This window comes from Mobula birostris, chromosome 32 (genome assembly GCF_030028105.1).
Source record: "Mobula birostris isolate sMobBir1 chromosome 32, sMobBir1.hap1, whole genome shotgun sequence".
NCBI classification, from domain to species: Eukaryota; Metazoa; Chordata; class Chondrichthyes; order Myliobatiformes; family Myliobatidae; genus Mobula; species Mobula birostris.
Genome location: NC_092401.1, coordinates 2583033 through 2610354, shown reverse-complemented (window position 1 = coordinate 2610354; position 27322 = coordinate 2583033). Strand labels below are relative to the sequence as shown.

The following is a 27322-nucleotide window of genomic DNA, read 5'->3' as shown; positions in this document are numbered from 1 at the left end:
TCCCGCTCCCGTGCTCAATAATGTCACCTGATTCTCCCAACCCCAACTACGCTATGGGCAACTTACAGTCACTGATTAAGCCTCCAATACGTCTTTGGGACCTGGGAGGAACAGACACACAGGAAGAATGTGCTAACTCCTCATAGACAGCACCAGAGGTCAGGGCTGAAACAGGATCACTGGAGATGTGAGGCAGAAATGCCCCTACAACTTCTTCTTCATTACAATTCCATCAAATTCTCTTTGACTCTTTCTGCTGCACCTACAATCAGAGGCAACTTACTGAAGCCAATGACCCTGCTCTGAATCTCCATGGGATGATAATTCCTGTCGCACTAATGGGGAGAGACAATACCTGGAATTCTCCTTTCCACTCATCAAAGTGATCAGAATTAAGTATCCCCACCTCCATCATTCAGGATCATCAGCTCCATAATCAAGGACTCATTCAGTCCAGGCCATGTTCTCTTCTCACTGCTGTCACTGGGCAGGATTTTCAGGAGTCTTGTGTCCCACATCACCAGGTTCAGGGACAGTTATTACCCTACAACCACCAGACTGGATAATTTCATTCACCTCATCATTGAACTGATTCAATACACTATGAATTTATTTTAAGGATTCTACAACTCTCAATGCTCTCAATATTTAGTACTTAGTTATTTATTACTATTATTTGATTTGTATTTGATCAATTTGTTGTCTTTTGCACAGTGTTTGCTTGCCTGTGTTTGATTGTGTGTTATTTTTCATTGATTCTATTGTGTTACCATGAATGTCCACAAGAAAATGAATCTTTAGCATGTGTGTGGTAACATATATATGTACTTTGATAATACATGTATTTATTGAAATACAGCATGGAACAGGTCCTTCTGGGCCTTTGAGCCGTGTCGCCAAGCAATCCCCCAAGTTAACTCTGGCCTAATCAGGGATAATTTACAAAGACCAATTAACCTCCAACTGGAAGACCTGGAGGAAACCCTCCAGATCACGGTTAGCACGTAGAAACTCCTTACAGACAGTGGTGAGAATTGTATCCTGTACTGCAAAGCGTTGTGCTAACAATTACCCTACTGTGTGACCTACTCAAACTTTGAACTTCGAATGCGAAATGGAATGGTAATACAGCAGCTCTCCGACACATTCATGTTTGCACATTTAGAACTTGTGAAATCGTGGAGTAAGTTTGTCGAAAAACTTGTTGTTGTACACCAGTCAGCCGAAGGAGAGAAATCCTCGAGGAGACCAGGTTAGCTTTGTCCATCCTACACCCCACCTTGGTATAACTTCCACTGCTCCCAGAGCTCCGCCTGATACTTTAAAGCTCCCTGCTCATAGTGGAGGGTCTGATGAAATACCGAAAACTACATTTCTAAGGAGCTGTAATGTTACCCTCTTATTCTGATTACAGACACTGTCTGGAAGCATCATTTGTGAGCTTCCCCAGTGACGCCTTTGATCAATCTGCGACATGCAATGACTCACATCCCAGAGGTTGTTAAGTTGATTACTGATCCAGAGTGAGCTCCCTCATCTTGTTGGGCCAGCAAGAGGCACAACAACAGTTTGTATCAGCACATCTCAGATGGTGGGCATGTGTGTGCTGCTATGTGAGTGTGTGTGTGTGTGTGTGTGTGTGTGTGAGAGAGAGAGAAAGAGAGAGATACAGTGTGTGTGCCTATATATACACACATATACACAGACACACACTGTATATCTGTAATGTACCTCTTTGAGTTGTGTGCAGTCCATGTCTGTATGTATAATTGTGGGCATTTACTGTGTGTGTGTGTGTGTGTGTGTATATATATATATATATATATATATATATATATGTGTGTGTGTGTGTGTGTGTGTATTTCATTATTTTATGACGACTGAAAGTCCTATTTATGCTCCTCAAAGAACAATCTCGCTCTCCCACGGTATTGTTATTACCTGTTCTGTTTGCCCCCCCTAGATTTCACCATCCATCAGCACCGGGGACCTTTTATAGAGGACAATTAACCTAACAAGCAGAATACCCAAATTCAACTATTTATTCCATACAGATAGCACTGGACTTCAAGAATGCTAATGTGCACTCAGTATGCGTCTGTGGATCTGTTAATGAGTGTGTGGATCTGTTAATGAGTGTGTGGATCTGTTAATGAGTGTGTGGATCTGTTAGTGTGTGTGGATCTGTTAGTGTGTGTGGATCTGTTAATGAGTGTGTGGATCTGTTAGAGTGAGTGGATCTGTTAGAGTGAGTGGATCTGTTAGTGAGTGTGTGGATCTGTGAGTGTGAGTGTGGATCTATTAGTGTGTGTTGATCTGTTAGCGAGCTTATGGATCTGTTTGGAGTAACGTTTTGCAAAAGTAGTTCATGGCACAGTGTTGACCATGTCATGCTGACATGCAGTTATCTACCACTATCCATGGACTGTTCCTATGACACCAGCTTTGGAAACGGTACAGACAGCCAACCATCTGAATTGGACATGAAGGCTGAGGAGTGCGGTGATTAGCACAACACGTTACAGTACCGGCGACCCAAGTTCAATTCCTGCTGCTGTCTGTAAGGAGCTGGTCCGTTCTTCCCATGACTGTATGGGTTTTCCCCCGGGTGCTCCGGTTTCCCCCGGGTGCTCCGGTTCCCCCCGGGTGCTCCGGTTTCCCCGGGTGCTCCGGTTTCCCCCCGGGTGCTCCGGTTTCCCCCGGGTGCTCCGGTTTCCCTGGGTGCTCTGGTTTCCACCGGGTGCTCTGGTTACCTCCCGCAGTCCAAAGACATACCGGTTGGCAGATTCACTGGTCTTTGTAAATTGTCCCATGATTAGACTAGGGTTAAATCAGGGGATTTCTGAGCAGCAGGACTCAGACGGCTAGAAGGGTCTATTCTACTCCGTATCTTAATATAAATTTTTAAAAAGCAAACAAAACGGTGGTTTTCCAATCCAAGTTTCACAGCTATTCACTCAAACCGAGGCAAGTGTTTCCTTTTCTCTGTGAGCATGAGGAAAACACTAATAGCAACATCCCCCCCCCCCCCTTCCTTGTTCCAATGTATTCTTTGGTCAAAGCTAGTGTTCCCTGCTGAATCCAATTAACAACCTGATAATTGTTCTAAACTTGCAAAGTAGCTTGGTTGCTCAGATCATGAATGTAAACAACAAACGCTTTCAGACCAAGCCTGTGGAGATTCAAAGCCCTCTGTTTCACTGTGATATATCACACTGTGTTCAAGAACAAGCTTTAATTAATTCCCCAAGCTGATTTTGATGCTTAATCAGACACCAGTGTGACTAATCAGCTCAACATGCCTTTGGTTTTAAGATCCAAGTGAATGGCAGCTTAAGATACATTTACTAATATTTTATGCTACCAGTCAGATGTTGTGCTTACATCATCTTTAAAGAGTGTAGTGTGTTCTGCTCTGTGAACTGATCTCCACCCAGCTAACTATCCTTTGCAAATGGGCCTCAAGTTGCTTCCGATTGTGACCGAATCGTGAAGACGTGGAAGTAAAGCAGCCAATGTATCACAGGTGATGAATGGGTTCTCATTTCCCAGAGGAGGGTTTACGTCAGTAGAAGGTTCTACAACACCTCAAGCCCCTTCCCCTGTGTAAATTCTCAGAAAATAATATTATTTACACTGGGTTGCAGATTAATTTTTGAATTTAACACGAATTATTCGAACTTGTGGAGGAGCCAAACTCGTTTGCTGCACCGTGATCGAACAATCTGCTGAAGCAACTTAGCATGTCAAGCCACATCGGTGGGAAGGCAGAAATAGTCCGTATTTCGGGTCAAGACCCTGCATCAGAACTCTTCTGCCCCCACAGATGCTGCTGAACCTGCTGAGTTTTTTCCAGCAGATTGTTTGTTACTACGGGTTCTAGCACTCTTGAATCTATATTCAGTGTAAAGACTGGCCTCACACTGACCACAAGGAATAAGCCTAACCTATAACCCTGATCTTCTGACCCTAGCCACTAACCCTCTAATTTCACCTTCAGGCTGAACATTCTGAGGATGATGGTGGGGACAAGGAAGTAAGATTGTTTTCATGACCACAGCCTCTCCATTTTGGGATTAAATATTCAGAAGGAATTGCCAATAGAGGGTTGATTACGACAAGGAGAAAAAAAAAACAAATACAACGTGGAGAGCTAGCATCAAATGAAAGAACGTCAGTACCAGTGAGACTGCACTGCTTACCCACATCCCCACAGGTTGGAGCTGTGGCACAGCTGGTGGAACTACTGCCTCACCAGAGATCTGAGTAAACTCCTGACCTCCAGGGCTCTCTGTCTGGAGTTTGCACATGCCCCCTGTAACTGCATGGGTTTCCCCCCAGGTGCTCTGGTTTCCTCCCTCACCCCAAACACGTGCGAGTTAGTAGGGTTGACTGGTCACTGTAAATTGTCTCTAGTGCAGAATTGAGGGGGATACGGGGAGATTAGGTTAAAGGGAAAAAAAATAGCTGGAATGGCAATAGGCTAGCATAAAACAATGGGATGAGTGGTCTCCTATACTGTAAAGAAATATTAAAATTTGGAATCGTCCAGATTTTTTTCGCAGTTTTTATGCTTAATGTAGTTTCCTCGCATTTTATCCCATCTACCAGTAGCATTCTCTACCATCCATCCTGGCCCTACCTGTAAGGAGTTTGTATGTTCTCCCAGTGATTGCGTGGATTTCCTCTGGGTGTTCCAGTTCCCTCCCACACTCTAAAGATGTACCGGTTGGTAGGTTAATTGGTCATTGTAAACTACCCCAGGAAAGGCTTGATTAAATCGGGGGGCTGCTCGGGGGCGTGGCTCGAAGGGCCGGAAGGAGGTTCCCCACGCTGTACCTCAATAAATAAATAAAAGCTGTATCTTCATCTGGTACTGGAGCAGCCGAGCATCGGACCAGAAGTCCCTACAAAGGACTGTGAGAATGGCTGAGAGGATCACAGGGGTCTCCCTACCATCCATCGGGGACATTTATCAGGAGCGCTGCATACACAGAGTCCTTAGGATCCCAACCATCCATCCAGCACCCTCTTTGTCTTTCTACCATCTGGCAGGAGACTCCGATACATAAAAACAAGAAGAGTCAGGTTGAGAGACAATTTCTTCCCTCAGGCCATTGGGCTGCATCGCATTCAAAGTGTCACTGGTTAATCTGTTCTGTACCTTACAATGACGAGAGCGTCTATAGATGCTGGAAAACCGAGCAGCACACACAAAATGCTGGGGGAGCTCAGCAGGCCAGGCAGCATCTATGGAAAAGAGTACAGTCGACATTTTGGGCTGAGGCCCTTCACCAGGACTGGAAAGGACGAGGAGAGAGAAGTCAGAACATGAAGGTGGGGGGGGGGAGTGAAGGAAGGAGTGCAAGGTGGTAGATGATAGGTGAAATTGGGAGGGGGATGGGCTGAGGTAAAGTGCTGGGAAGCCGATAGATGAAAGAAATAAAGGGCTGGAGAAGGGGGAATCTGATGGGAGAGGGTAGAAGACCATGGAGGAAAGCAAAGGGGGAGGAGCATCAGAGGAAGGTGTTGGGCAGGTAAGGAGATACGGTGAGAGAGGGGAACGGGAATGGTGAAGGGGGGGGCAATTACTGGAAGTTTGAGAAATTGATTTTCACGCCATCAGTTTGGAGGCTATCCGGAAGGAATTTAAGGTGTTGCTCCTCCATCTGGAGAGTGGCCTCATCGCCGCAGTAGATGAGACCATGGGCTGACATGTCAGAATGGGAATAGGAAGTAGAATTGAAGTGGGAGGTCCAGCTTTTTCTGGCAGATGAAGCGTAGGTGCTTGGATAAGCGATCTCCAAATCTGCATTGGGTCTCATTGATCTATAGGAGCCCACTTTGGTGAAGTGGTCTCCCAATCCACATCAGGACTCACCTATGCTGTCTCTGGTACAAAAAGAGGGATCTCCTGGTGGCCACCCATTTCAATTCTACTTCCCATTCCTATTCCGACATGTCAGTCCATGGCCTCCTCTACTGTATCGATGGGGCCACACTCAGGTTGCAGGAGCAACACCTTATATTCCGTCTGGGAAGCCTCCAACCTGGTGGCATGAACATCGATTTCTCGAACTTCCGATAATCGTCGCCCCTCCTTCAGCATTTCAATTCCCGTTCCCCTCTCTCACCTTATCTCCTTGCCTGCCCATCACCCCCCTCTGGTGCTCCTCCCCCTTCCCTTTCTTCCGTGGTCTTCTACCCTCTCCTATCAGATTCCCCCTTCTTCAACCCTTTATCTACTTCATCTAACAGCTTCCCAGTTCTTTACTTCACCCCTCCCACTCTCCCGGTTTCACCTGTCATCTGCCAACTTGTACTTTTTCCTCCCTTCCCCCCACTTTCTTGCTCTAACTTCTCATCTCTTTACTCCAATCCCCATGAAGGGTCTCGCTCCAAAACGTCAACTCTACTCTCCATGGATGCGGCTTGGCCTGCTGAGTTCCTCCAGCATTTTGTGTGTGTGTGTTGCTTGTACCTTACAATATTTAATTTATGCACTTTATATATGCATAATTTATCTGTAGATTCTATCTGTACTTTCCTAAGTTATCATGTGTTCTGTGTGTTATGTGTACTGCTGTGCTTTACACACTGGTTTGGAGAAACGTTGTCTCATTTGACAGTATACATGCATAGAGTTAAATGACAATAAACTTGACTTGCCTTGATTATTATTTGTGAATTAGTATTTTCACAGTTTGTCTTTTTTTACACATTGATAATTTGTAAGTCTTTGTGTATAATTTCCACCGATTCTATTGTATTTATCTGTTCCACTGTGAATGCCTGCAGGAAAATGAATCTCAGGGTTCTATATGGTGACATACATATATGTACTTTGATAATAAATTTACTTTGAATGTCTTTTGATTTGGGAGTCTCTGACTGGGGAAACATCTCAACATCCAGCTGTCATTTGGGGTCTGATATGTCTTTGTAAGATCACCTTTCAGTCTGCACCACAGAGTAAATATCGACAAGTATCAGTCTCAATATCTGTTGAATCCCAGACTTCTCATTAGAGGGCCAATATTATCCCGTTAGTGCACAAACTTTCACCACCTCGTCCTCCAATTGTAAAGGTCCCAGTCAGTCTGGTTCATAAACATGACTCTGAAACATTGCACAATTAATTAATGTCAAGGGGGAAGGGTTAAATTAGTGAATGACTTAGCATCAGCAGCATCATTCACCATTATAATCACCAATGTACAATATGTAAAAACAATCCATTAATCCCTTAGTTATAACGTGATCTGTCTCAGCGTCCTGAGTAATGACCAAATTAATTACCTAGGAGTTTGCCATGAATGTTAAATGTATTCGCTGCCAAGGAAACTATCTTGAAAGATAATGAATAATAGATGTATTTGGCTGCTCCACAATTATAAATGACACTCTAATAGCAAAAGATTAATATGCAGTCCAGTATAAAATAGTTTAATTTGATGAGAAACTGCAGGGGTGAAGAAACTTCAGGTCTCAGGCACAGCCTCAGAATAGAAGACCATCCCTTTAGAATGGAGATAAGAAGAAATTTCTTTTGCCAGAGGGTGGTGAATCTGTGGAATTCATTGCCACAGGCAGTAGAGACCAAGTCATGAGTATATTTACAGTGAAGGTTGATAGATTCTTAATTAGTATGGGCTTGAGACAGGCTGACAGGAAGACAGGTTGAGAAGGAAAGTAAATCAGTCATGATCAAATGGTAGGGCTGACTCGATGGGCCAAATAGCCTTACTCTGCCTTCTTGTCTTATGGTCTTATTATGCTTATCTATGATTTTTAGCATTAGATAACAAAAGTTACAAAACCAAGGTAGATAGATAAAATTAAATAAAATATTGTCTGCATTAGGGATGAAATAGCCCCTTCTGCTCCAATGCTTAGTGCATGAGTTTAGATATTTTAAGGATAGGATTTGGCCTTATGGAAGACTGGATGATACCCAGTCATTAAGGGGAACTAATGAGGTAGATGTGTTCTGCTGACAGAAGAGTCTAGGCAAAGAGCCAGCAAGTTCAACCATCTGAATCAGGCGTGCATATTTTTAGCAGGTCAGAAATTACAGGTGACAAATCAGGGTAATGTGTCATTCCAGTGTAACTCTCTCCAATAACAGCAAGTGATTGTTGGGCCAGACTGCACTGGATTCGCAATTTGGCCCAATAACAACTCTATCTCTGACTTTCTGAATCTGAAACTAACTAAGATTCATGGAATCATTGTATCCACCCTCCAATACCCAGCATCCACCACCTATCCTCTACCCTCCGTCACCTACTGCCCACCCTCCATGGTACAGCAGCGTAATATTTAGCACAATCCTTTACAGTGCAGGTGACCCAGGTTCAATTCCCACCTCTGCCTGTAAGGAGTTTGCATGTTCTGCCCGTGACCACGTGGGTTTCCTCCCACAGTCCAACGATATACCGGTTGGTAGATTAATTAGTCATTGTAAATTATCCTGTGATTAGGCTCAGATTAAATCAGGGGATGGCTGGGTGGCATGGCTCGAAGGGCTGGAAAGGTCTGTTCTGCAATGTATCTCAATAAACAAATAAATCAAATCTAATCTCATTTGCTCATGTTTAGTCCCTATCCCTCTGAACATTTCTCACCCACTTGCCTGTCCAAATGTCTTTGAAATATTAGTTTTCCCACCTCAGCCACTTCCTCTGGCAGCTCTTTCCATAAATGGACCACACTCTGAGTGAAAAGATACCCATCTGGTGTAGTACCGATGAAACTTCTCCCTTCTCTTTGCCCTCATATTGTTATTCTTCACATCAGTCTACTGGTGTTGCATCTCCTGCTGCGTCGTAGCCAGGAACGTAACAGGTGAACATCCCACTCCAAGGCAGAACACTTACATGCAGAGACCTGAAAATGCCCCCGTCAATATTACCTGGCAGTGCCCTTCCATTCCCCTTCACCCTGCAGTCTACCTACCCGATTCTCTGCACTGGAAGCCAGAGTGTCGGTCATCCACGCACCAAACCGGGAGCCTGACGCTCGGACGGTGGAGGGGTTACTGATGCCTGTTAGCTTCCCACAACCTGGAGAGATGAAAGGGGGAGACAGTGGGAAATCCTCAATGGAGTGGGTCGCATGGAATTCTACTTGGGTGGGGAGCCTCGGAAAGAAGGACAGAAATGAGAGGAAGGGTAGGTGCTGGATTCACGTCCCATTCATATCCTCTTTCATGAGACTGATGGCAAAGTCATGCAGTAAGTAGGGCTGCTTCCTCGCTGCTCCAGAGACAAAACTTCTCTCCTGACCTCTGCTGCTATAGGTCTAGAGTTTGTATGTTCACCTTGTGGCTAAGTGAGCACCCTCCAGGTGGCCCAAAGATACGCGGGCTGGCATGTCCCTTAATATTGTATATTGTCATTTAACATGGCGAGTGGTCACATCTGGGGACAGTCGAGGGGACTGGAGTAAGTTTAAGGAGGATGATTGATGGTCAGAACCGATTTGGTGGCCCGAAAGGCCTTATCCTTGCTAAATTGTGACATGGTCTGAAGTTAAAATGTTGCAGCTCCACTGTATAAAATCCTAGTTAGACTACACTTGGAATATTGTGTTCAATTCCTGTCACTTCATTATAGAAAGGATGTGGAGGCATTAGCGAGGCTGCAGAGGAGATTTACCAATATTCTGCCTGGGTTAGGGAGCATGTCTTATGAGGATGGGTTGAGTGAGCCAGGGTTTTTGATGAGGCATAAATCTAGTGGAGACCCAGAGACCTTTTCCCAGGGCAGAAACGGTTGATACACGGGGGCATAATTTTAAGGTGATTGGAGGAAAGTATAGGAGGGATGTCAGAGGTAGGTTTCTCACACAGAGAGTGGTGGGCGTGGGGAACACCCTGCCAGTGTTGATGGCAGAGGCAGATACAACAGGAGCACTTAACCCTTACATGCTGTTCGGGTCAAATTTGACCCGTTTTGACATCTGACAGCAGTAAAAACACCCTAAATGCCATTTTTTTAGCCAAAATTTGATGACTTTTCCTAAACTGACCCAAAATGTGCAAAAATGAAAATATTTAAAAATTTTATACTTTTGTACAGGCGCTACAAATTTTTGTACATTGAGGCTTTTACAGGTCAAATTTGACCCGTACCTATTGAAATGGATTTTAGATCTCTGAAACATTAATTAAGGATTAATCGCCCATTTATTAATGTCAGATAGGTTATTTATACATTCTAAGTAGGTCTGTGATTCAAAATTTGGTATAGACACTTGTTATGAGGGGATTCTTGGGCCGGGTCAAAATTGACCCAGACCATACTGTGAAGGAATAGAATATGAACAGGTTGCCTGGGTTAAGAAACTCCGAGATTGGCACATGGATGAAAGAAAAATGCAGGGTTATGGAGGATGGAAGCAGTAGACTGCTCAGAGTAGGTTTACAGGCTGGTACAACATCGTGGGTTGAAGGGTCTGTACTTGCTGTAACGCTCTATGCTTTATGCTCTCTCTGACAGATGCGGTGTTTTACTGTAAATTATCTCTCGGTGTAGATAGGTGGTAAGAAGGAGCAAAGGGGATTTAATGGGCACGTGAGAAAGAATAGGCTATTGGACTACAGATAAAGTTAGGGGCAATAATGGGTCTGATGGGCTTCTCTGCTGGAGGCTGCACGGACACAGTGGGCTGAATGGCCTCCTTCTGACAAGTAAGGCAAGCCCATCATTATATAAATCAAGGATAAGGAATTAGGAAGAAAGCTGTTACCCAGTTTCTGCATGCATGCGTGCAGCCTCTGCTCAAGAAGCATGACTCTGTGCTGCAGCTCGTCATAGTCGTAGGCACCCATCTCCTCCTGGATTCCCAGCAGCACCACTGACAGGTTTCGAACCTCCTCTTTCAACTTGAGAATCAATCGCGCGTCAGATTTGTATTGATCGAGGACTGGGATCAGAGGCAGCAATTCATTCATCATGTCCTTTAGTTCCTGCCAGACAAGAAGCAGATTGCAGCATTCGTTACCCTCTGCTAAACGCAGGCCAATTGCCTTGCACCAAAGCCGTCACTTGGCAAACCCAAATCAGTGCAATATAGGAACAGGAAGCGGAGACATTGGTTAAAGCAGATTGCAGAATGCACTGTAGGATAACTAACCAAGTTAAGGGTTTGAGACTATGCATGGATAATGAACCATTATAGAATTACCAAACATAGAGTAATATCTGGACATTGAATTGGTACTTTCAGGCATTAAATTAAGGTAACAGAAACACGCTAAACCACACTGAGATAATCAGACACCATACCAAGGCAATAAGTTTAAATCAGGACAGCCAGATGAACTAAGTATTATATTAAGACAGGCAGACCAAACTAGGATATATTTATGTTATTAGGATAACCACACATACCATTAAGCAGACCGCACATGTATAATGATATCCAGAACTTGCTATGATAACCAGACACAACAACAGAAAATAGGGCAATACTGAAGTAATCAAAATGCACCAGAATACTAAGTCAGCACGTCATAATATTCTGACATAACACAAGGATAACCAATCTACTTTGGAATAAATGGAACCCTTGTAGCTGAGTGTAAGTAGGTGCTTGATGGTCAGAATGGTCTGAGTGAGTGTGAGGTCCTGTATCTCCAATGCATTTCTCTATGACGTTATCTCCACTTCTCTCTCAGAGATGATTCCGGCCACCTTGAATATTTTCAGCATTTTCTTCCACAAAATTCTTATGGAGTAAGATATAATGATGTTTCCTCTGTCTGAGTTATTTCGTTGACTGCCATCTGTTGCTATGTCTTATGTCAAGGGTTCAAGTCTTACTCCAGAGCTTTGAACACAAAGATATCTCCAACCACCCAGTGCAGGAATGCAAGGTCTTAGCACTGTCAATTTGGACCAGAAGTCTGCCCACTCACGAGGAGTTAAAAGATCGCAAGGTTCTATTATGCTGAGAATGATGGTCTCCTTCTGGTTTGGAACATTTATATCATAACATAATCACCAAAACCCATTACGTGGTCAATAGCCCGATGAAGATTTTGGAAACTTGCTGAATACAAACTAACAACCTCATTTCCTACATTACAACAGTGAGCCTGTGGCAACCAGAATTACAGGTTGATTGTCGATCACTTCAGGTTGACCAGAGATGGTAAAAGGTGCCATATCTATGTTCCCATGTAGTTTAAATATGGTATTACTCCACAACACAGCAAAACAACAAGCACAATGTACGGCTGCATCAGCCAATGTGTTCTTGGCAGGGCAGCACAGAGGCGTAGTGGTTAGTGTAATGCTTTACAGCGTTAATGACCCAGGTTCAATTCTGCTGCTGTCTAGAAGCAGTTTCTACCTTCTCCCCATGATTGCGTGGGTTTCTTGCCAGTGCTAGGTTTCTTCCTACATTCCAAAGACATATAGGTTAGGGTTAGTAAGCTGTAGTCTTACTACCCTGGTGCCGGAAGCTTAGTAACACTTGCTAGCTGCCCCCAGCATATCCTGGACTATGGTTGCTTGTTGACACAAAAAGACACTGATCACTGAGTGTTTCAATGTTCCAATGTACGTGTTACAAATAGAGCTAATCTCTATCTTAATAAATTAATCAGCAGTGTTTGTGCATCTGCTGCGGAGGGGAGCTCTCAGATTCTCCCAGTTCTCAGGGACTCCTAACGGAAACAGCTTAGTGTCTCTGTGCCAGAAATACTTAGATTTGACCCTCACTCTGAATGTTAATTTATGTGTGGGATGATCCCAATGAGCCGTTTGTCAGCCAGCTCCCCAGGAGTTGTGGAGGGGATATGGCAGCAATGATGTGCGGGTTGTTCTAGAGACCCAGGCCGAGAGCCTTCTGTGCCTTGAAAGAAATAAAATCAAAACAAAGGCAGCAATGTCTCTATCAGCTTTACAATTTCAGGACTTTCCAAAGAATAGGAGTAAGGGTAGGATATTCAGCTCTTTGAGTCTGCTGCATCGTTCAATACATATGGACAGTCCAGGTCTTCTATCACACCATTAAATTCATGCCTTATCTCTGTTGTCACTGATTCCTTCTAAATCCAGTGATCTGACCATTTCAGTTTTGAAAAAAAATCAATGACTGTATATCACCAGTTCTCTAGAGTACAGAATTCCAAAGATTCACCAACTTTAAACTGAAGAAACTTGCCATCTGAATTCTAAACCACATATTTCCTGTTTAAAACAATGTTTCCTCGTTCCAGGAGGACAAATAATCTTTATGCATCTACTCTGTTGAACCTTGTTAAGAATACTGTATGCTTCAGATATATAATCTGCTACTCTAACAAATCCAAGAAAACTGAGATCAAATCACAGTTGGAGCTCTGTTTGCCTCATTATACAGTATAAAGGATGTGGAAGCTTTAGAGAATGTGCAAAGCAGATTTACCAGGTTGCCACTTGGATTAGAGAGCATATATTATGAGGGAACGCAGAGAAAGCTAGGGCTATTCCCGTTACAGTAAGAAATATATATTAAAAAAATAAATTCAATATGTAGTGCCGAAAAAATACTGAGTAAGTGTCCATGGGTTCATAGTCCATTCAGAAGTCTGATGGTGAAGGGGAAGTAGCTGTTCCTGAAACACTGGGTGTATGCCTTCAGGCTCCTGTACCCCCTCCTTGATGGTAGCAATGAGAACAGGGTATGTATGGGTGATGGGGATCACACATAACTGGAATGAGACATCCATGCACTTTTATACAGATTCTGATGCAAAGTACCATTTGACTTCCTAATGGTCTGCTGTATCTTCATGCTAACTTTCACTGACGTGATTAACTCCCATGGAATTGAAATATTTTCCAGCGTTTCATCATTTAACAAGCACTCACCATTTCTGTTTTGTTTTATGGATAGCAATAACCTTACATCTTTTCACACAGTAATTCATATTGTCACCCAGTACTCATCTTATCTCCCCTTAGTGGCCACATGGTCTTCTGCTGCAAGGTTCGATGTGTTGTGTGTTCAGAGATGTTCTTTTACACACTATTGTTGTAACACATAGTTATTCGAGCTTGGCAGGAAGACCATTCTCCTCTGATCTCTCATTAACAAACCTCTTTCCCCACAGAACTACCACTCACCAGATTTTTTTTTTGTTTTCATACCATTCTCTGCAAACTCTAGAGACTGCTGACTGCTGTGTGTGAAAGTCCCAGGAGATCAGCAGTTTCTGAGATACTCAAACCAACCCATCTGGCACGAACAGTCATTTCACAATCAAAGTCACTTAGAACACAATTCTTCCCCATTCTGATGTTTGATCTGAACCTCTTGTCCATATTTGCATGCTTTCACAATTGGCTGATTAGATATTTGCATTAACAAGTAGGTGTATAGGTTTACCTAATAAAGCGGTCACTGTGTGTATTTCTCCTTGAATCCTCTGTTCATTGTCAACAATGTTCACATCCCCACTTTGTGCTGAGCCTTCAGTAAACTTGGCACTGTAACATTTGGTTCCATCAACACCACCATTGCTGTAGACTTTAGTTGGAAGCAAAGCACTGCAATCTTCATCTGAGAAAGATCCATTTATTCCAATTCTATCAGTTAAGCAATTCTCCATCCATGCTGGTACACAACTTCTCAATTCCGTGCACCCCAAACGTCTATGTCAGTTGTCTTTTGAGACCTTCTGAAAATCAAGATACAATGTCTCCACTTGTCTCCCTCATTTACTCCACCAGGACCATCCTCAAAGAATTCGAATACATTAATTAAGAATCACTTCCTTTTGATAACTCCATGTTCACGTTTAATCATAAGATGTAACTTATAGTAGATTTCATAATTTTCCCAAATATCAGTATCAGTAGTTTCCTTTCTTCTAACCCTCTCCTTGGTTGTTAAGTCGGAGGTGGTAGTGGGGATAAACCACAACGACCTATTAACCGCTCCCAGTGGTGTGGATTTCAAATAGCCTCTGACACCCAAGTCTGCTCCTGATCTTCACATGTGGCACAGCTACTAGCCTGGCTGAACCATTTCTACTGACAGAGAAGGGGAAAAGCTGGGTTATCTACAAACCAGTTACTTCAGGCAGATGGGCCTCATCAGTCGTGGTTGGCAGCTCATCTAGGAGAAGGAAAACTCTGATCTCAAACCTCCACTGCCCTGCGGCTGTACCTCCTCATGGGGAAGGATTTGGAAGAAAACATTGAGGAAAAATCCAGAACTGGAGTCACATTTGCCATTCTCGAGTCTGGCGGAAACTTGCCAGACTCAATGGAATTTTAGAAGATGCTAATCTGTGTATCAACACTTCATAAACATCTCTTTCAAAACTTTGGGATGTACATCATCAAGTCCTTGGGACTTGTCAGTACTGAGATGCTTTTCCAGTTTTAATTATATCGCTCATACTAATTTCTTTGATTGCTCTGTCTGCTCCAGACCCTTTGTGCTCCAGTGTAGGTGATCCCTGTGTTACGATTGTCTGGGTAACAGAAATTTGCCCCTACAGAGTTCTCAATTCACTATCTGGATACAGGAGATATGGAATAAAATTTATTTGGAGAATTTATGGAAAAACTTTCAGTAAACACAAAATTACTTTTTCTGAACTCATATTTCTTGATGTATGTATATGTAACACAGTTTCACATTACAAGAAATCATGATACAAATGGATTTTAGGAAAACAATCCCTAATTCGGAGGTCGCCCATATTTCCAACATATTTTTTTGTGATTTCCTTCTGAAAAGCAGAAACAATTGAATCAGAATCAGGTTTATTATCACCGGCATGTGACATGAAATTTGTTAACTTAGCAGCAGCAGTTCAATGTGATACATAACCTAGAAGAGAAAAAACAATAATAATAAATAAAATAAAAATAATAATAATAAAGTAAATCAATTACAGTATACATATATTGAATAGATTTTTAAAAGTGCAAAAACAGAAATACTGTATATTAAAAAAAAAAGTGAGGTAGTGTCCAAGGGTTCAAAGTCCATTTAGGAATCAGATGACAGAGGGGAAGAAGCTGTTCCTGAATCACTGAGGGTGTGCCTTCAGGCTTCTGTACCTCCTACCTGATGGTAACAGTGAGAAAAGGGCATGCCCTGGGTGCTGGAGGTCCTTAATAATGGATGCTGCTTTTCTGAGACACCGCTCCCTGACGATATCCTGGGTACTTTGTAGGCTAATACCCAAGATGGAGCTGACCCCTAGTTTTACAACCTTCTGCATCTTCTTTTGGTCCTGTGCAGTAGCCCCCTCCATACCAGACAGTGATTCAGCCTGTCAGAATGCTCTCCATGGTACAACTATAGAAGTTTTTGAGTGTATTTGTTGACATGCCAAATCTCTTCAAGCTCCTAATGAACTGTAACTGCTGTCTTGCCTTCTTTATAACTACATCAATATGTTGGGACTTCCATTTTCCACTTTATAAATTTTCTTGTCACTCTTTCTTTAAGAGAACAACGTTTTCCATCAGTAGTTTATTTCCTTCTATGTATTTATAGAAACTTTGCCATCTGTTCTTTTTAACGCACTAGTTTAATTTCAAAATTCGAAGTACATTTATTATCAAAGTATGTAGATATCATACAACCTTGAGATTCATCTCCTTACAGGCAGCCACAAAACAAAGAATCCCAAAAGAACCCATTTAAAAAAGACCCAATGAGCAGAGAAAATCAAGACAAATCGTGCAAACAATAAAAATAAGCAAATAGCATTTAGAATGAAAGTGAGTCCTCAGGCACGAAGACCAGAGCAGCCAGAGTATGCCCACAGCCTGAGCCTCAGTTGAGTACAGCAGAGTAAACATCGCAGACCTGCAGGTACGAGGCCTGAAGCAGCAGGAGCAGGCCCACAGCCTGAGCCTCAGTTGAGTACAGCAGAGTAAACATCGCAGACCTGCAGGTACGAGGCCTGAAGCAGCAGGAGCAGGCCCACAGCCTGAGCCTCAGTTGAGTACAGCAGAGTAAACATCGCAGACCTGCAGGTACGAGGCCTGAAGCAGCAGGAGCAGGCCCACAGCCTGAGCCTCAGTTGAGTACAGCAGAGTAAACATCGCAGACCTGCAGGTACGAGGCCTGAAGCAGCAGGAGCAGGCCAATAGCCTGAGCCTCAGTGCAGCGAGGAGTGGAGTAAATATCACAGAGCAGTGAGCTGAACTGGCCTGACCCTTGTCTCTGGTCCGGATACCCTAATTGTTTGATCCATCGGACCTAACTTTTAAATTATCCAGGTATCAGGTTATTCCTCACTCTAAGACCTGGGCCCTGTCACATTGATGTGCTCTGGGTCTGGACCTCACCAACACATTCTGGCCCACACCTGAGCTTTCCAAATCAGCCCACTGATTTGGTCGATCAAACTGCACTCTCGGTTTAGGAGGATGGGCTCCACATCTGCCTCTCCTTCTCTCTGACCTTTCTCTGCATCACTCACTGTGACTTCATTTTGACCACGCCTTGACTTCGCCCCGACCTTGTCTCGCACCCATATTCTTCGACTTGTGACTCAAATTCAACTTCGATCACCCCTTCATTGTTTGCAGTGATTGTTTACCATTATTTTTTTTTACAGAAAATGTGTTATTAATAAAGCATTTAGTTGTTTATCATGTATTACAAACCACCAATATGTCCTTGCTCACCATCAGCAGCACCAACTTAAACTGGCATTCAAATTAGGAGCAAGACTTTGCCACCATTTATTAGGCTGTTGGCTGACCTAATTCTAATTCCAGAAAGTCTCTAGCCTACAGCCCTAGCCTTTACTTGGTTCAAGGTGGTTCACCAACACCTCCTCATGGCCAATGAAGGATGAGGTGTGATAGCAAACAAGAGAAAATCTGCAGATGCTGGAAATCCGAGCAACACACACAAAATGCTGGAGGAACTCAGCAGGCCAGGCAGCATCTATGGAAAAAAGTAGAGTCGACATTTCGGGCTGAAACCTTCGGCAGGACTCTTTGGCATTGGGTTCACTGAGTGCAAATCCCTAAACTCAAAAGATAGTTTGAAGCCATATCTGATATAGGTAGGTACAGATACTCTCACTGAAGGGAGGTTATGTGGTGTCCACTTACTGGCTTACTTTCCTGTCTAGCCTCTGCAGCAAGATTTGGTTGCCAATACCCACTGCCTGAGTGGCAGGGCGAGAGGAGAGAGTGGGAGGCTCCCTTTCCCTTCCAAGGAGGAGATACTTCCAGCTAACAGGGTAGTTTAAAATCATTTTATTTTGAATGATACACATTTAAATTCAGATAAATAATTCTAAATGCACATTCAACACCTATGGGGAATTTCTAATTTATAAAAGATTTCTGAATTACGAAATATTCATAAACTATAAATAATTTGCAAATGCAGGTACAATTCTTACTAACTCAAGGAACACACCAACAAGTTGCAAATGAAAGAGTTACCCATTGCAGAAAGTGAAGGTTGATGAAAATATTCTAGTTCTTTCTGATGTTCCTACCAATCAATCCACAAACTGTAACAGTATTTATACTATTTTCTACTACACGACATTATCTGCATGCGATGTTTCTAGATACTTTTGCTGGGACAAAGTAACTCACACAGATGGTCTTAAAAGCTCCTGACAACAGAGATCCAAACATCCACAACTAATGCTGTTGAGAACTGACCCCAAGTACACAAACACCATCACTGTAATGATGGTTGATATGTTTAATGATATAAACCCATAGAAAACCATAGAAACCACAGAAAAAGTACAGCACAGAAACTGGCCTTTTGTCCCTTCTTGGCTGTGCCGAACCATTTTCTGCCTAGTCCCGCTGACCTGCACACGGACCATATCCCTCCATACACCTCCCATCCATGTATCTGTCCAATTTATTCTTAAATGTTAAAAAAGAACCCGCATTTACCACCTGACCTGGCAGCTCATTCCATACTCCCACCACTCTCTGTGTGAAGAAGCCCCCCCCAATGTTCCCTTTAAACTTTTCCCCCCTCACCCTTAACCCATGTCCTCTGGTATTTTTTCTCCCCTTGCCTCAGTGGAAAAAGCCTGCTTGTATTCACTCTATCTGTACCCATCATAATTTTATATACCTCTATCAAATCTCCCCTCATTCTTCTACGCTCCAGGGAATAAAGTCCTAACCTATTCAACCTTTCTCTGTAACTGAGTTTCTCAAGTCCCGGCAACATCCTTGTAAACCTTCTCTGCACTCTTTCAACCTTACTTATATCCTTCCTGTAATTTGGTGACCAAAACTGAACACAATACTCCAGATTCGGCCTCACCAATGCCTTATACAACCTCATCATAACATTCCAGCTCTTATACTCAATACTTTGATTAATAAAGGCCAATGTATCAAAAGCTCTCTTTATGACCCTATCTACCTGTGACACCACTTTTAGGGAATTTTGTATCTGTATTCCCAGATCCCTCTGTTCTACTGCATTCCTCAGTGCCTTACCATTAACCCTGTATGTTCTACCCTGGTTTGTCCTTCCAACGTGCAATACCTCACACTTGTCTGCATTAAACTCCGTCTGCCATTTTTCAGCCCATTTTTCCAGTTGGTCCAAGTCCCTCTGCAGGCTTTGAAAACCTTCCTCACTGTCTACTACACCTCCAATCTTTGTATCATCAGCAAATTTGCTGATCCAATTTACCACATTATCATCCAGATCATTGATCTCGATGACAAATAACAATGGACCCAGCACTGATCCCTGTGGCACACCACTAGTCACAGGCCTCCACTCGGAGAAGCAATTCTCTACTACCACTCTTTGGCTTCTTCCATTGAGCCAATGTCTAATCCAATTTACCACTTCTCCATGTATACCTAGCAACTGAATTTTCCTAACTAACCTCCCATGCAGGACCTTGTCAAAGGCCTTACTGAAGTTCATGTAGACAATATGCACTGCCTTCCCTTCATCCACTTTCCTGGTAACCTCCTCGAAAAACTCCAACAGATTGGTCAAACATGACCTACCATGCACAAAGCCATGTTGACTCTCCCTAATAAATCCCTGTCTATCCAAATGCTTGTAGATTCTGTCTCTTAGTACTCCCTCCAATCACTTACCTACTACTGATGTTAAATTTACTGGCCTATAATTTCCCGGATTACTTCTCGATCCTTTTTTAAACAACGGAACAACATGAGCCACTCTCCAATCCTCCGGCACCTCACCTGTAGACAGCAACATTTTAAATATTTCTGCCAGGGCCCCTGCAATCTCAACACTAGTCTCCTTCAAGGTCCGAGGGAACACCCCGTCGGGTCCCGGGGATTTATCAACTTTAATTTTCCTCAAGACAGCAAGCACCTCCTCCTTTTCAATCTGTACAGTTTCCATGATCTCACTACTTGTTTCCCTTAATTCCATAGACTTCATGCCGGTTTCCTTAGTAAATACAGACGCAAAAAACCTATTTAAGATCTCCCCCATTTCCTTTGGTTCTGCACATAGCCGACCACTCTGATCTTCAAGAGGACCAATTTTATCCCTTACAATCCTTTAGCTCTTAACATACCTGTAAAAGCTCTTTGGATTATCCTTCACTTTGACTGCCAAGGCAACTTCATGTCTTCTTTTAGCCCTCCTGATTTCTTTCTTAAGTATTTTCTTGCACTTCTTATACTCCTCAAGCACCTTATTTACTCCCTGTTTCCTATACATTTCATACAACTCCCTCTTCTTCTTTATCAGAGTTGCAATATCCCTTGAGAACCAAGGTTCCTTATTCCTATTCATTTTGCCTTTAATCCTGACAGGAACATACAAACTCTGCACTCTCAAAATTTCTCCTTTGAAGGCTCCCACCTACCAATCACATCTTTGCCAGAGAACAACCTGCCCCAATCCTCGTTTTTTAGATCCTTTCTCAGTTCTTCAAATTTGGCCTTCTTCCAGTTCAGAACCTCAACCGTAGGACCAGATCTATCCTTGCCCATGATCAAGTTGATTTCCGTTGTCTTCTGTTTGACTGTACCTACAATTTCAAACTGATTGCTGCTTGTAATTTACGTTTGCAGCCCCCCTGGCCACCCTCAGGGTCGCTCGGCTCGCTGTCGTCTAGGGAAACAGCCTCGGCCCCGCCAAACTGGGTAATTCGTTTGTGTGGATGCTGTGTGAGGTACCCCACCCCGCCCAAATAACAGACATTACACCAGATGCAATTAAATGATTTACAGTTTATAGATATTACTGGAACTATATAATTAAAAGAGAATAAAATATAAAAGGAAAATAAAAGGCGCCACACTTATCAAAGTTCAATCTCTTCGTGCACAAAAACCGTTGGAGCTCAAGGACCTTCTTCTTCACCCTGCGACCCCCTCGGACCACCTCGACCAGCCGCCTGGGACCAACAACGGTGGTGGACCAGACGCTCCACACGAGTCTGTCTCCTCTCCTCGCCGAAAGTCCCGCTCGGGGTCCGACCCTGTTAGCGGACTCACAGCACCTGGTCCATCCTCTGTCTCGCTCTCCCGCCTTCTGCCCCCAAACCCCCTCGCAAACAGTATCTTCAAATACACCAAAACCATAACAACTATCCCAATTGGTTAATAGCACCCTCTATCACCCTCTAAACCACAATAAGCTGCTAGCGCAAACTTTCTCAGCGTTAAAGCACAACAAAGCCGCATTCCCCAGATTAACATAACAAAAACGCCATTTTAATTAGCCTCCGCAGTAACATAAAAATCGAAACCCCCCTTACACTCTCCCCCCACCAAATAAAGTCATGTCCTCATGACTTCTAAATAACCCGCCACCCAGTCCTACAGACACACAACACACACATACACAGATACACACAGTGACAGTGCTCCCCAAACAGTGGACCTTACTCCCGGCCCACGGGCGCTAAATAGGCCAACCTATCTGGGAGCTTCTTAACCCTCTGAGACCTCCGTACCCCCTCACCTAAACCCACAAGGCTCAGACACTATTAGGGATACCTCGGGCCTGCTTGCCAACTCCTCTCTCACTCAGGCCACCACTACAGCTCGGAGCCCCCTGTCCCGTGGCCGAGGCCCAGCCTCTCCTCCTTCCTGATCCTGCCGTAACTCAGACTGCCCACAGCTAGCCCTCCCCACTACACCTGACTCAGTGGGAGAAGAGCCAAAGGTCTCTTCCTCAATCACGGGGAAGTTAGCGAAAGGCAGCATCTACCACATGTGCAGCACATCATCCTTCGAATCCGTATCCTTCCCCATTCCCTCGATCGATAGCTGCTGTTTAAGTTTCTCCAAACTGAAACATTTAGCCGGGGCTACCCCTTCAGCCTCCTGCAGTCGAGACGTCAGCTTCTTCGGGAACTCCTTCAACTCTCGCCACAGCCTCAGCAGTTCTGACTCAGAGTTCCTGGCCATCTCAATCTGGGACGCAGTTACCCCACCAGCTTCTTCCACCCTGACCTGAAAAGCAGCAGTTAAAGGATGTTCAGCCTCCGGTTGTTTCTTCCTGAGGGTGTCTTCCAGGTCAACTTTCAGTTTTTCCACTTCATTTAAACTCGCGATAGTCATCTTCAGGTTCCTTTCAAGCGTCCGCCTCCCTTTTCTGACATCTATCCTCCATTTCTTTACCTCCTCGGGAGTGTAGTCAAACTCCCCTCCCTGTGCTCTCGGTTTTCTGTTGACCTTAGTCAGAACACTTTCTTGATCTTCCCCAACTTGTAAATCTTCCAATCTGTTCTGAATGGACGTCTTGAGTTTCTGCTGATCCCTTCGAAGGTGGGTCGTTGTTTCTTCTCGCTGGATTAATTCGTCAGTATATGACCGCAGTGCGGTGCAAATCCCCTCTCTTCCCTGTGTCTCATTCAGATTGACGACCTGGGTTTCCATCCCCCGGTCCACCACCGTCTGTCCCAACACCAGGAAGTTCAACTGGTATGTCGGGTCATTTTCCTCACATTGCACCAAACTCCTCCGGCCAAAAACTCCTCCACATTTGACACTTCGCTTCGGTCGCCCGGGCTCAGCCACTCGCCTCGCCTCATAGTCCCCCCAGGCGAATCCAAGCTCTAGGCGGTCATCCACATACGTCAAAACTCCACACACCTTCACTTCCCCCACGGTTTTCCTCATGCCCCGCGGGAAGGATGCAGGGGCTCCGGATATGCCCTTGGGCATCTTTTCGGATCGGAAGAATCCTAGGGAACTAATAAAGGCCATCTTCGGCTCAACAGCCGCACTCCTCAGGATCTGGCAACATCCACCCCTCAGATGCAGCACATTAAACCACGTCGCATCATCCACACACACGCTGCCTTCATCTTCCACGCCGCCAGGGTCCAGTTGCCGCGACCTCTCTCTCACGGTGTCTTCAGCGGTCAACTCCCCTCCCTCGTGGTGGTTTGGAGCATCTACTAAGAGGGTCTCACCCTCAGCTACTTTCTCCAAGCCGTACCACCGCTGGGTCTCATTTAAATTCGGTACTGGCTCAAGGCTGCTACACACGTCCTCAGAAGCAACTCGACACGCTGGGTGCCCAGAAAATGCCTCCATGAACTCCAGGGTCATTAACCAATCATCGTCTTCTGGATAATTACCGGCACTGGTACCCAAAGTCTCCGGTGCCCTTGTGGTTGTCAAGGATAAATGCTTCAGACACCGGTTGTAAAACGAACTGTACAGCAACTTGATCTGTGCGCCGGGGTCGAGGATAGCTTTAGCATCGCTTCCCTCTATTCATAACGACACCCTGGGGCGTGGTCCCTCTAAGCCTTCAGGAATAGGGTCTTTTCCTTGCGGAAGTTCAGTGGTACATTGCTAGGAACGTGCTTCCCCAGAGACCGCAGGCCGTACCCCCACTGGGCCTCCACTAAGTTTCCCGACACCTCTCTGATCAGCTGAACAACTGATCCCCTGAAATGATCCCCCTGGCACTACAAGCAATTTAGCCGCCCTCCTCGCCAGAGAAGACACACTGAAAACTTTCCCCCCTCTTTCAAATAACTGACAGCTGTCACTACGGTGTAAGTGAACCTGACAGCTCTAACACCGTCACCAGCCCGCCTACTCAAACTTTCAACCAATCCCTGTCACCCTCCCTCAACCAAGCACTGCCACTCATCTAACAACTGAGAGATCCGCTCCACCCACGTCTCACACGCCTCCGCCCCTCCTGGGGTGGACACTATCCCCAGTGCCAGGCGGAGCCTGCCAGAGCTAGAACATTTATTCGCAGACTCTACCTCCAAATCAGACCACTCTTTCCTCTCTCTCCCAACTGCATGGACAACCCCGAGTGCCACCTCTAACTCATCAATGCTAGTCTGAACTCGAACAAAGACCCGCACCCACAACGCATACAGCAATCAATAGCAAATAACCCACAGAGACACACATTACAGATTTAATCAGGGCACCCACACAGCATACCAACAGACTCAAGCATCCCGGACGAGCCCCCACAATGCAGCACCCCCTGACCACCCTCAGGGTCGCTCGGCTCGCTGTCGTCTAGGGAAACAGCCTCGGCCCCGCCAAACTGGGTAATTCGTTTGTGTGGATGCTGTGTGAGGTACCCCACCCCGCCCAAATAACAGACATTACACCAGATGCAATTAAATGATTTACAGTTTATAGATATTACTGGAACTATATAATTAAAAGAGAATAAAATATAAAAGGAAAATAAAAGGCGCCACACTTATCAAAGTTCAATCTCTTCGTGCACAAAAACCGTTGGAGCTCAAGGACCTTCTTCTTCACCCTGCGACCCCTCGGACCACCTCGACCGGCCACCTGGGACCAACAACGGTGGTCGACCAGACGCTCCACACGAGTCCGTCTCCGTCTCCGTCTCCTCGCCGAAAGTCCCGCTCGGGGTCCGACCCTGTTAGCGGACTCACAGCACCTGGTCCATCCTCTGTCTCGCTCTCCCGCCTTCTGCCCCAAAACCCCACGCATACAGTATCTTCAAATTCACCAAAACCATAACAACTATCCCAATTGGTTAATAGCACCCTCTTATCACCCTCTAAACCACAATAAGCTGCTAGCACAAACTTTCTCAGCGTTAAAGCACAACAAAGCCGCATTCCCCAGATTAACATAACAAAAACGCCATTTTAATTAGCCTCCACAGTAACATAAAAATCGAAACCCCCTTACACTTTAAGAATGGGGGACTGGTTCTTGTTTGCAACAAAAAGCTTCACAAAGAGTACGTGTTAAAAGTTTCACTTTATCACCTTCGGAAAGGCCAAGCGGCTGAGGTTAGCAATAAACCTCTTGGGCCCCAGAAAACGAATACCCATCACAGCAAAGAAATTCTGGTCTTGTTGCACATTGTAAATTGATAAATATATAGAAATACTTATATTACATTTTGAATATTGTGAGCAACTTTGGTGGTCTGTACCTAAGAAAAGATATGCTGATCCTGGAGATGGTCCGGAAGAATGATCAATGGAATGAAAGGCTTAACATATGGGGGAGCATTTGACAGCTCCAGACCTGTATCAATAATGCTCGTAAGGGTGAGGGGGATCTGAATACCGAATACTGAAATACTTGGATGGAGCAGACGGGAGACACAAGGATCCAAGGACACAGCCTCAGATTAAAGGGATGGCCATTTAGAACTGCGATGATGAGGAGGGATTTCTTCAGGAAGATGGAGGAGTGCATTTGAGGAATTTGGAAGCCAGGTCTGCATATTTAAGGTAGAAATTGACAGATGCTTGATTAGTTAAAGGTTAAACGGTGAAGACAGGAAACCGAAGTTGAGCAAAATCAGGCATGGTTAAATGGCAGGCCAGAGTCGATGGGCCAAATGGCTTAATTCTACTGCTATATTTATGGTGTTATGTTCTAAAATTATGTGGGGATCTTTTATATTCACAGAAAATGATAAAGGAGATTTACTAAGCACTGCATTATTGTAGCCAACAGTGCATTGCGTGAACATGGCAATCAGAAATTTATACACAACTGTATTAAGTCTGAGACCATAAGACCGCAAGGCACAGAAACAGAATTGAGTCTGTTATGCCATTCAATTATCCCTCTCAGCCACATTCTCCTTTCTTCTCTCCATAACCTTTGATGTCCTTAATAATCAAGAACATATCAGCCTCCACTCCAAATATATCTAATAACCTGGCTTCTAATATCAAGAACATATCAACCTCCACTATAAAAGTACCCAATAACCTGGTCTCCACTACCATCTGTGGCAATGAATTCCATAGATTCACCACCCTCTGGCTAAAGGGCAGGAACAGATTCTCAATATTCCCGGATTTCAGTGCTTTAAAAGAGATAGAGAGGGCGAAAAAAGGGGAGGAGGGTGGCATTACTGGTCAGGGATACTATTACAGCTACAGAAAGGGTGGGTAATGGAGCAGGATCCTCTTTTGAGTCAATATGGGTGGAAGTCAGGAACAGGAAGGGAGGAGTTACTCTATTGGAGGTATTCTATAGGCCCCCTGGTAGCAGCAGAGATACAGGGGAGCAGATTGGGAGGCAGATTTTGGAAAGGTGCAAAAATAACAGGGTTGTTATCATGGGTGACTTTAACTTTCCTAATATTGACTGGCACCTGATTAGTTCCAAGGGTTTGGACGGGGCAGAGTTTGTTAAGTGTGTCCAGGATGAATTCCTGTCACAGTATGTTGACAGGCCGACCAGGGGCAATGCCATACTAGATCTAGTACTAGGTAATGAACCGGGTCAGGTCGCAGATCTCTCAGTGGATGAGCATCTGGGAGAGAGTGACCACAACTCCCTGGCCTTCAGCATTATCATGGAAAAGGACAGAATCAGAGAGGACAGGAACATTTTTAATTGGGGAAGGGCAAGTTATGAGGCAATAAGGTGAGAAATTGCGGGTGTGAATTGGGATGATGTTTTTGCAGGGAAATGTACTATAGACATGTGGTCGATGTTTAGAGATCTCTTGCAGGATGTTAGGGATAAATTTGTCCTGGTGAGGAAGATAAAGAATGGTAGGGTGAAGGAACTATGGGTGACAAGTGAGGTGAAAAATCTAGTCAGGTGGAAGAAGGCTGCATACATGAGGTTTAGGAAGCAAGGATCAGATGGGTCTATTGAGGAATATAGGGTAGCAAGAAAGGAGCTTAAGAAGGTGCTGAGAAGAGCAAGAAGCGGGCATGAGAAGGTCTTGGTGAGTAGGGTAAAGGAAAACCACGAGGCATTCTTCAATTATGTGAAGAACAAAAGGATGACAGGAGTGAAGGTAGGACCAATTAGAGATAAAGGTGGGAAGATGTGCCTGGAAGCTGTAGAAGTGAGCGAGGTCCTCAATGAATACTTCTCTTCGATATTCACCAATGAGAGGGAAC

At 44.4% G+C, this 27322-nt stretch overlaps 1 protein-coding gene across 2 annotated transcripts in view; it reads right to left on the bottom strand.

Annotated features, from left to right (window-relative positions):
* Positions 1-27322, bottom strand: part of olfm2a (olfactomedin 2a) — a 637002-nt gene that overhangs the window by 9514 nt on the left and 600166 nt on the right. For both annotated transcript variants that reach the window (XM_072248052.1, XM_072248051.1), the window contains exons 4-5: positions 10753-10972; positions 8959-9065 (exon numbers count right to left, since the gene is read on the bottom strand). In XM_072248052.1, coding sequence (XP_072104153.1) covers positions 8959-9065; positions 10753-10972 — 327 coding nt within the window. The remainder of the gene's footprint in view (positions 1-8958; positions 9066-10752; positions 10973-27322) is intronic.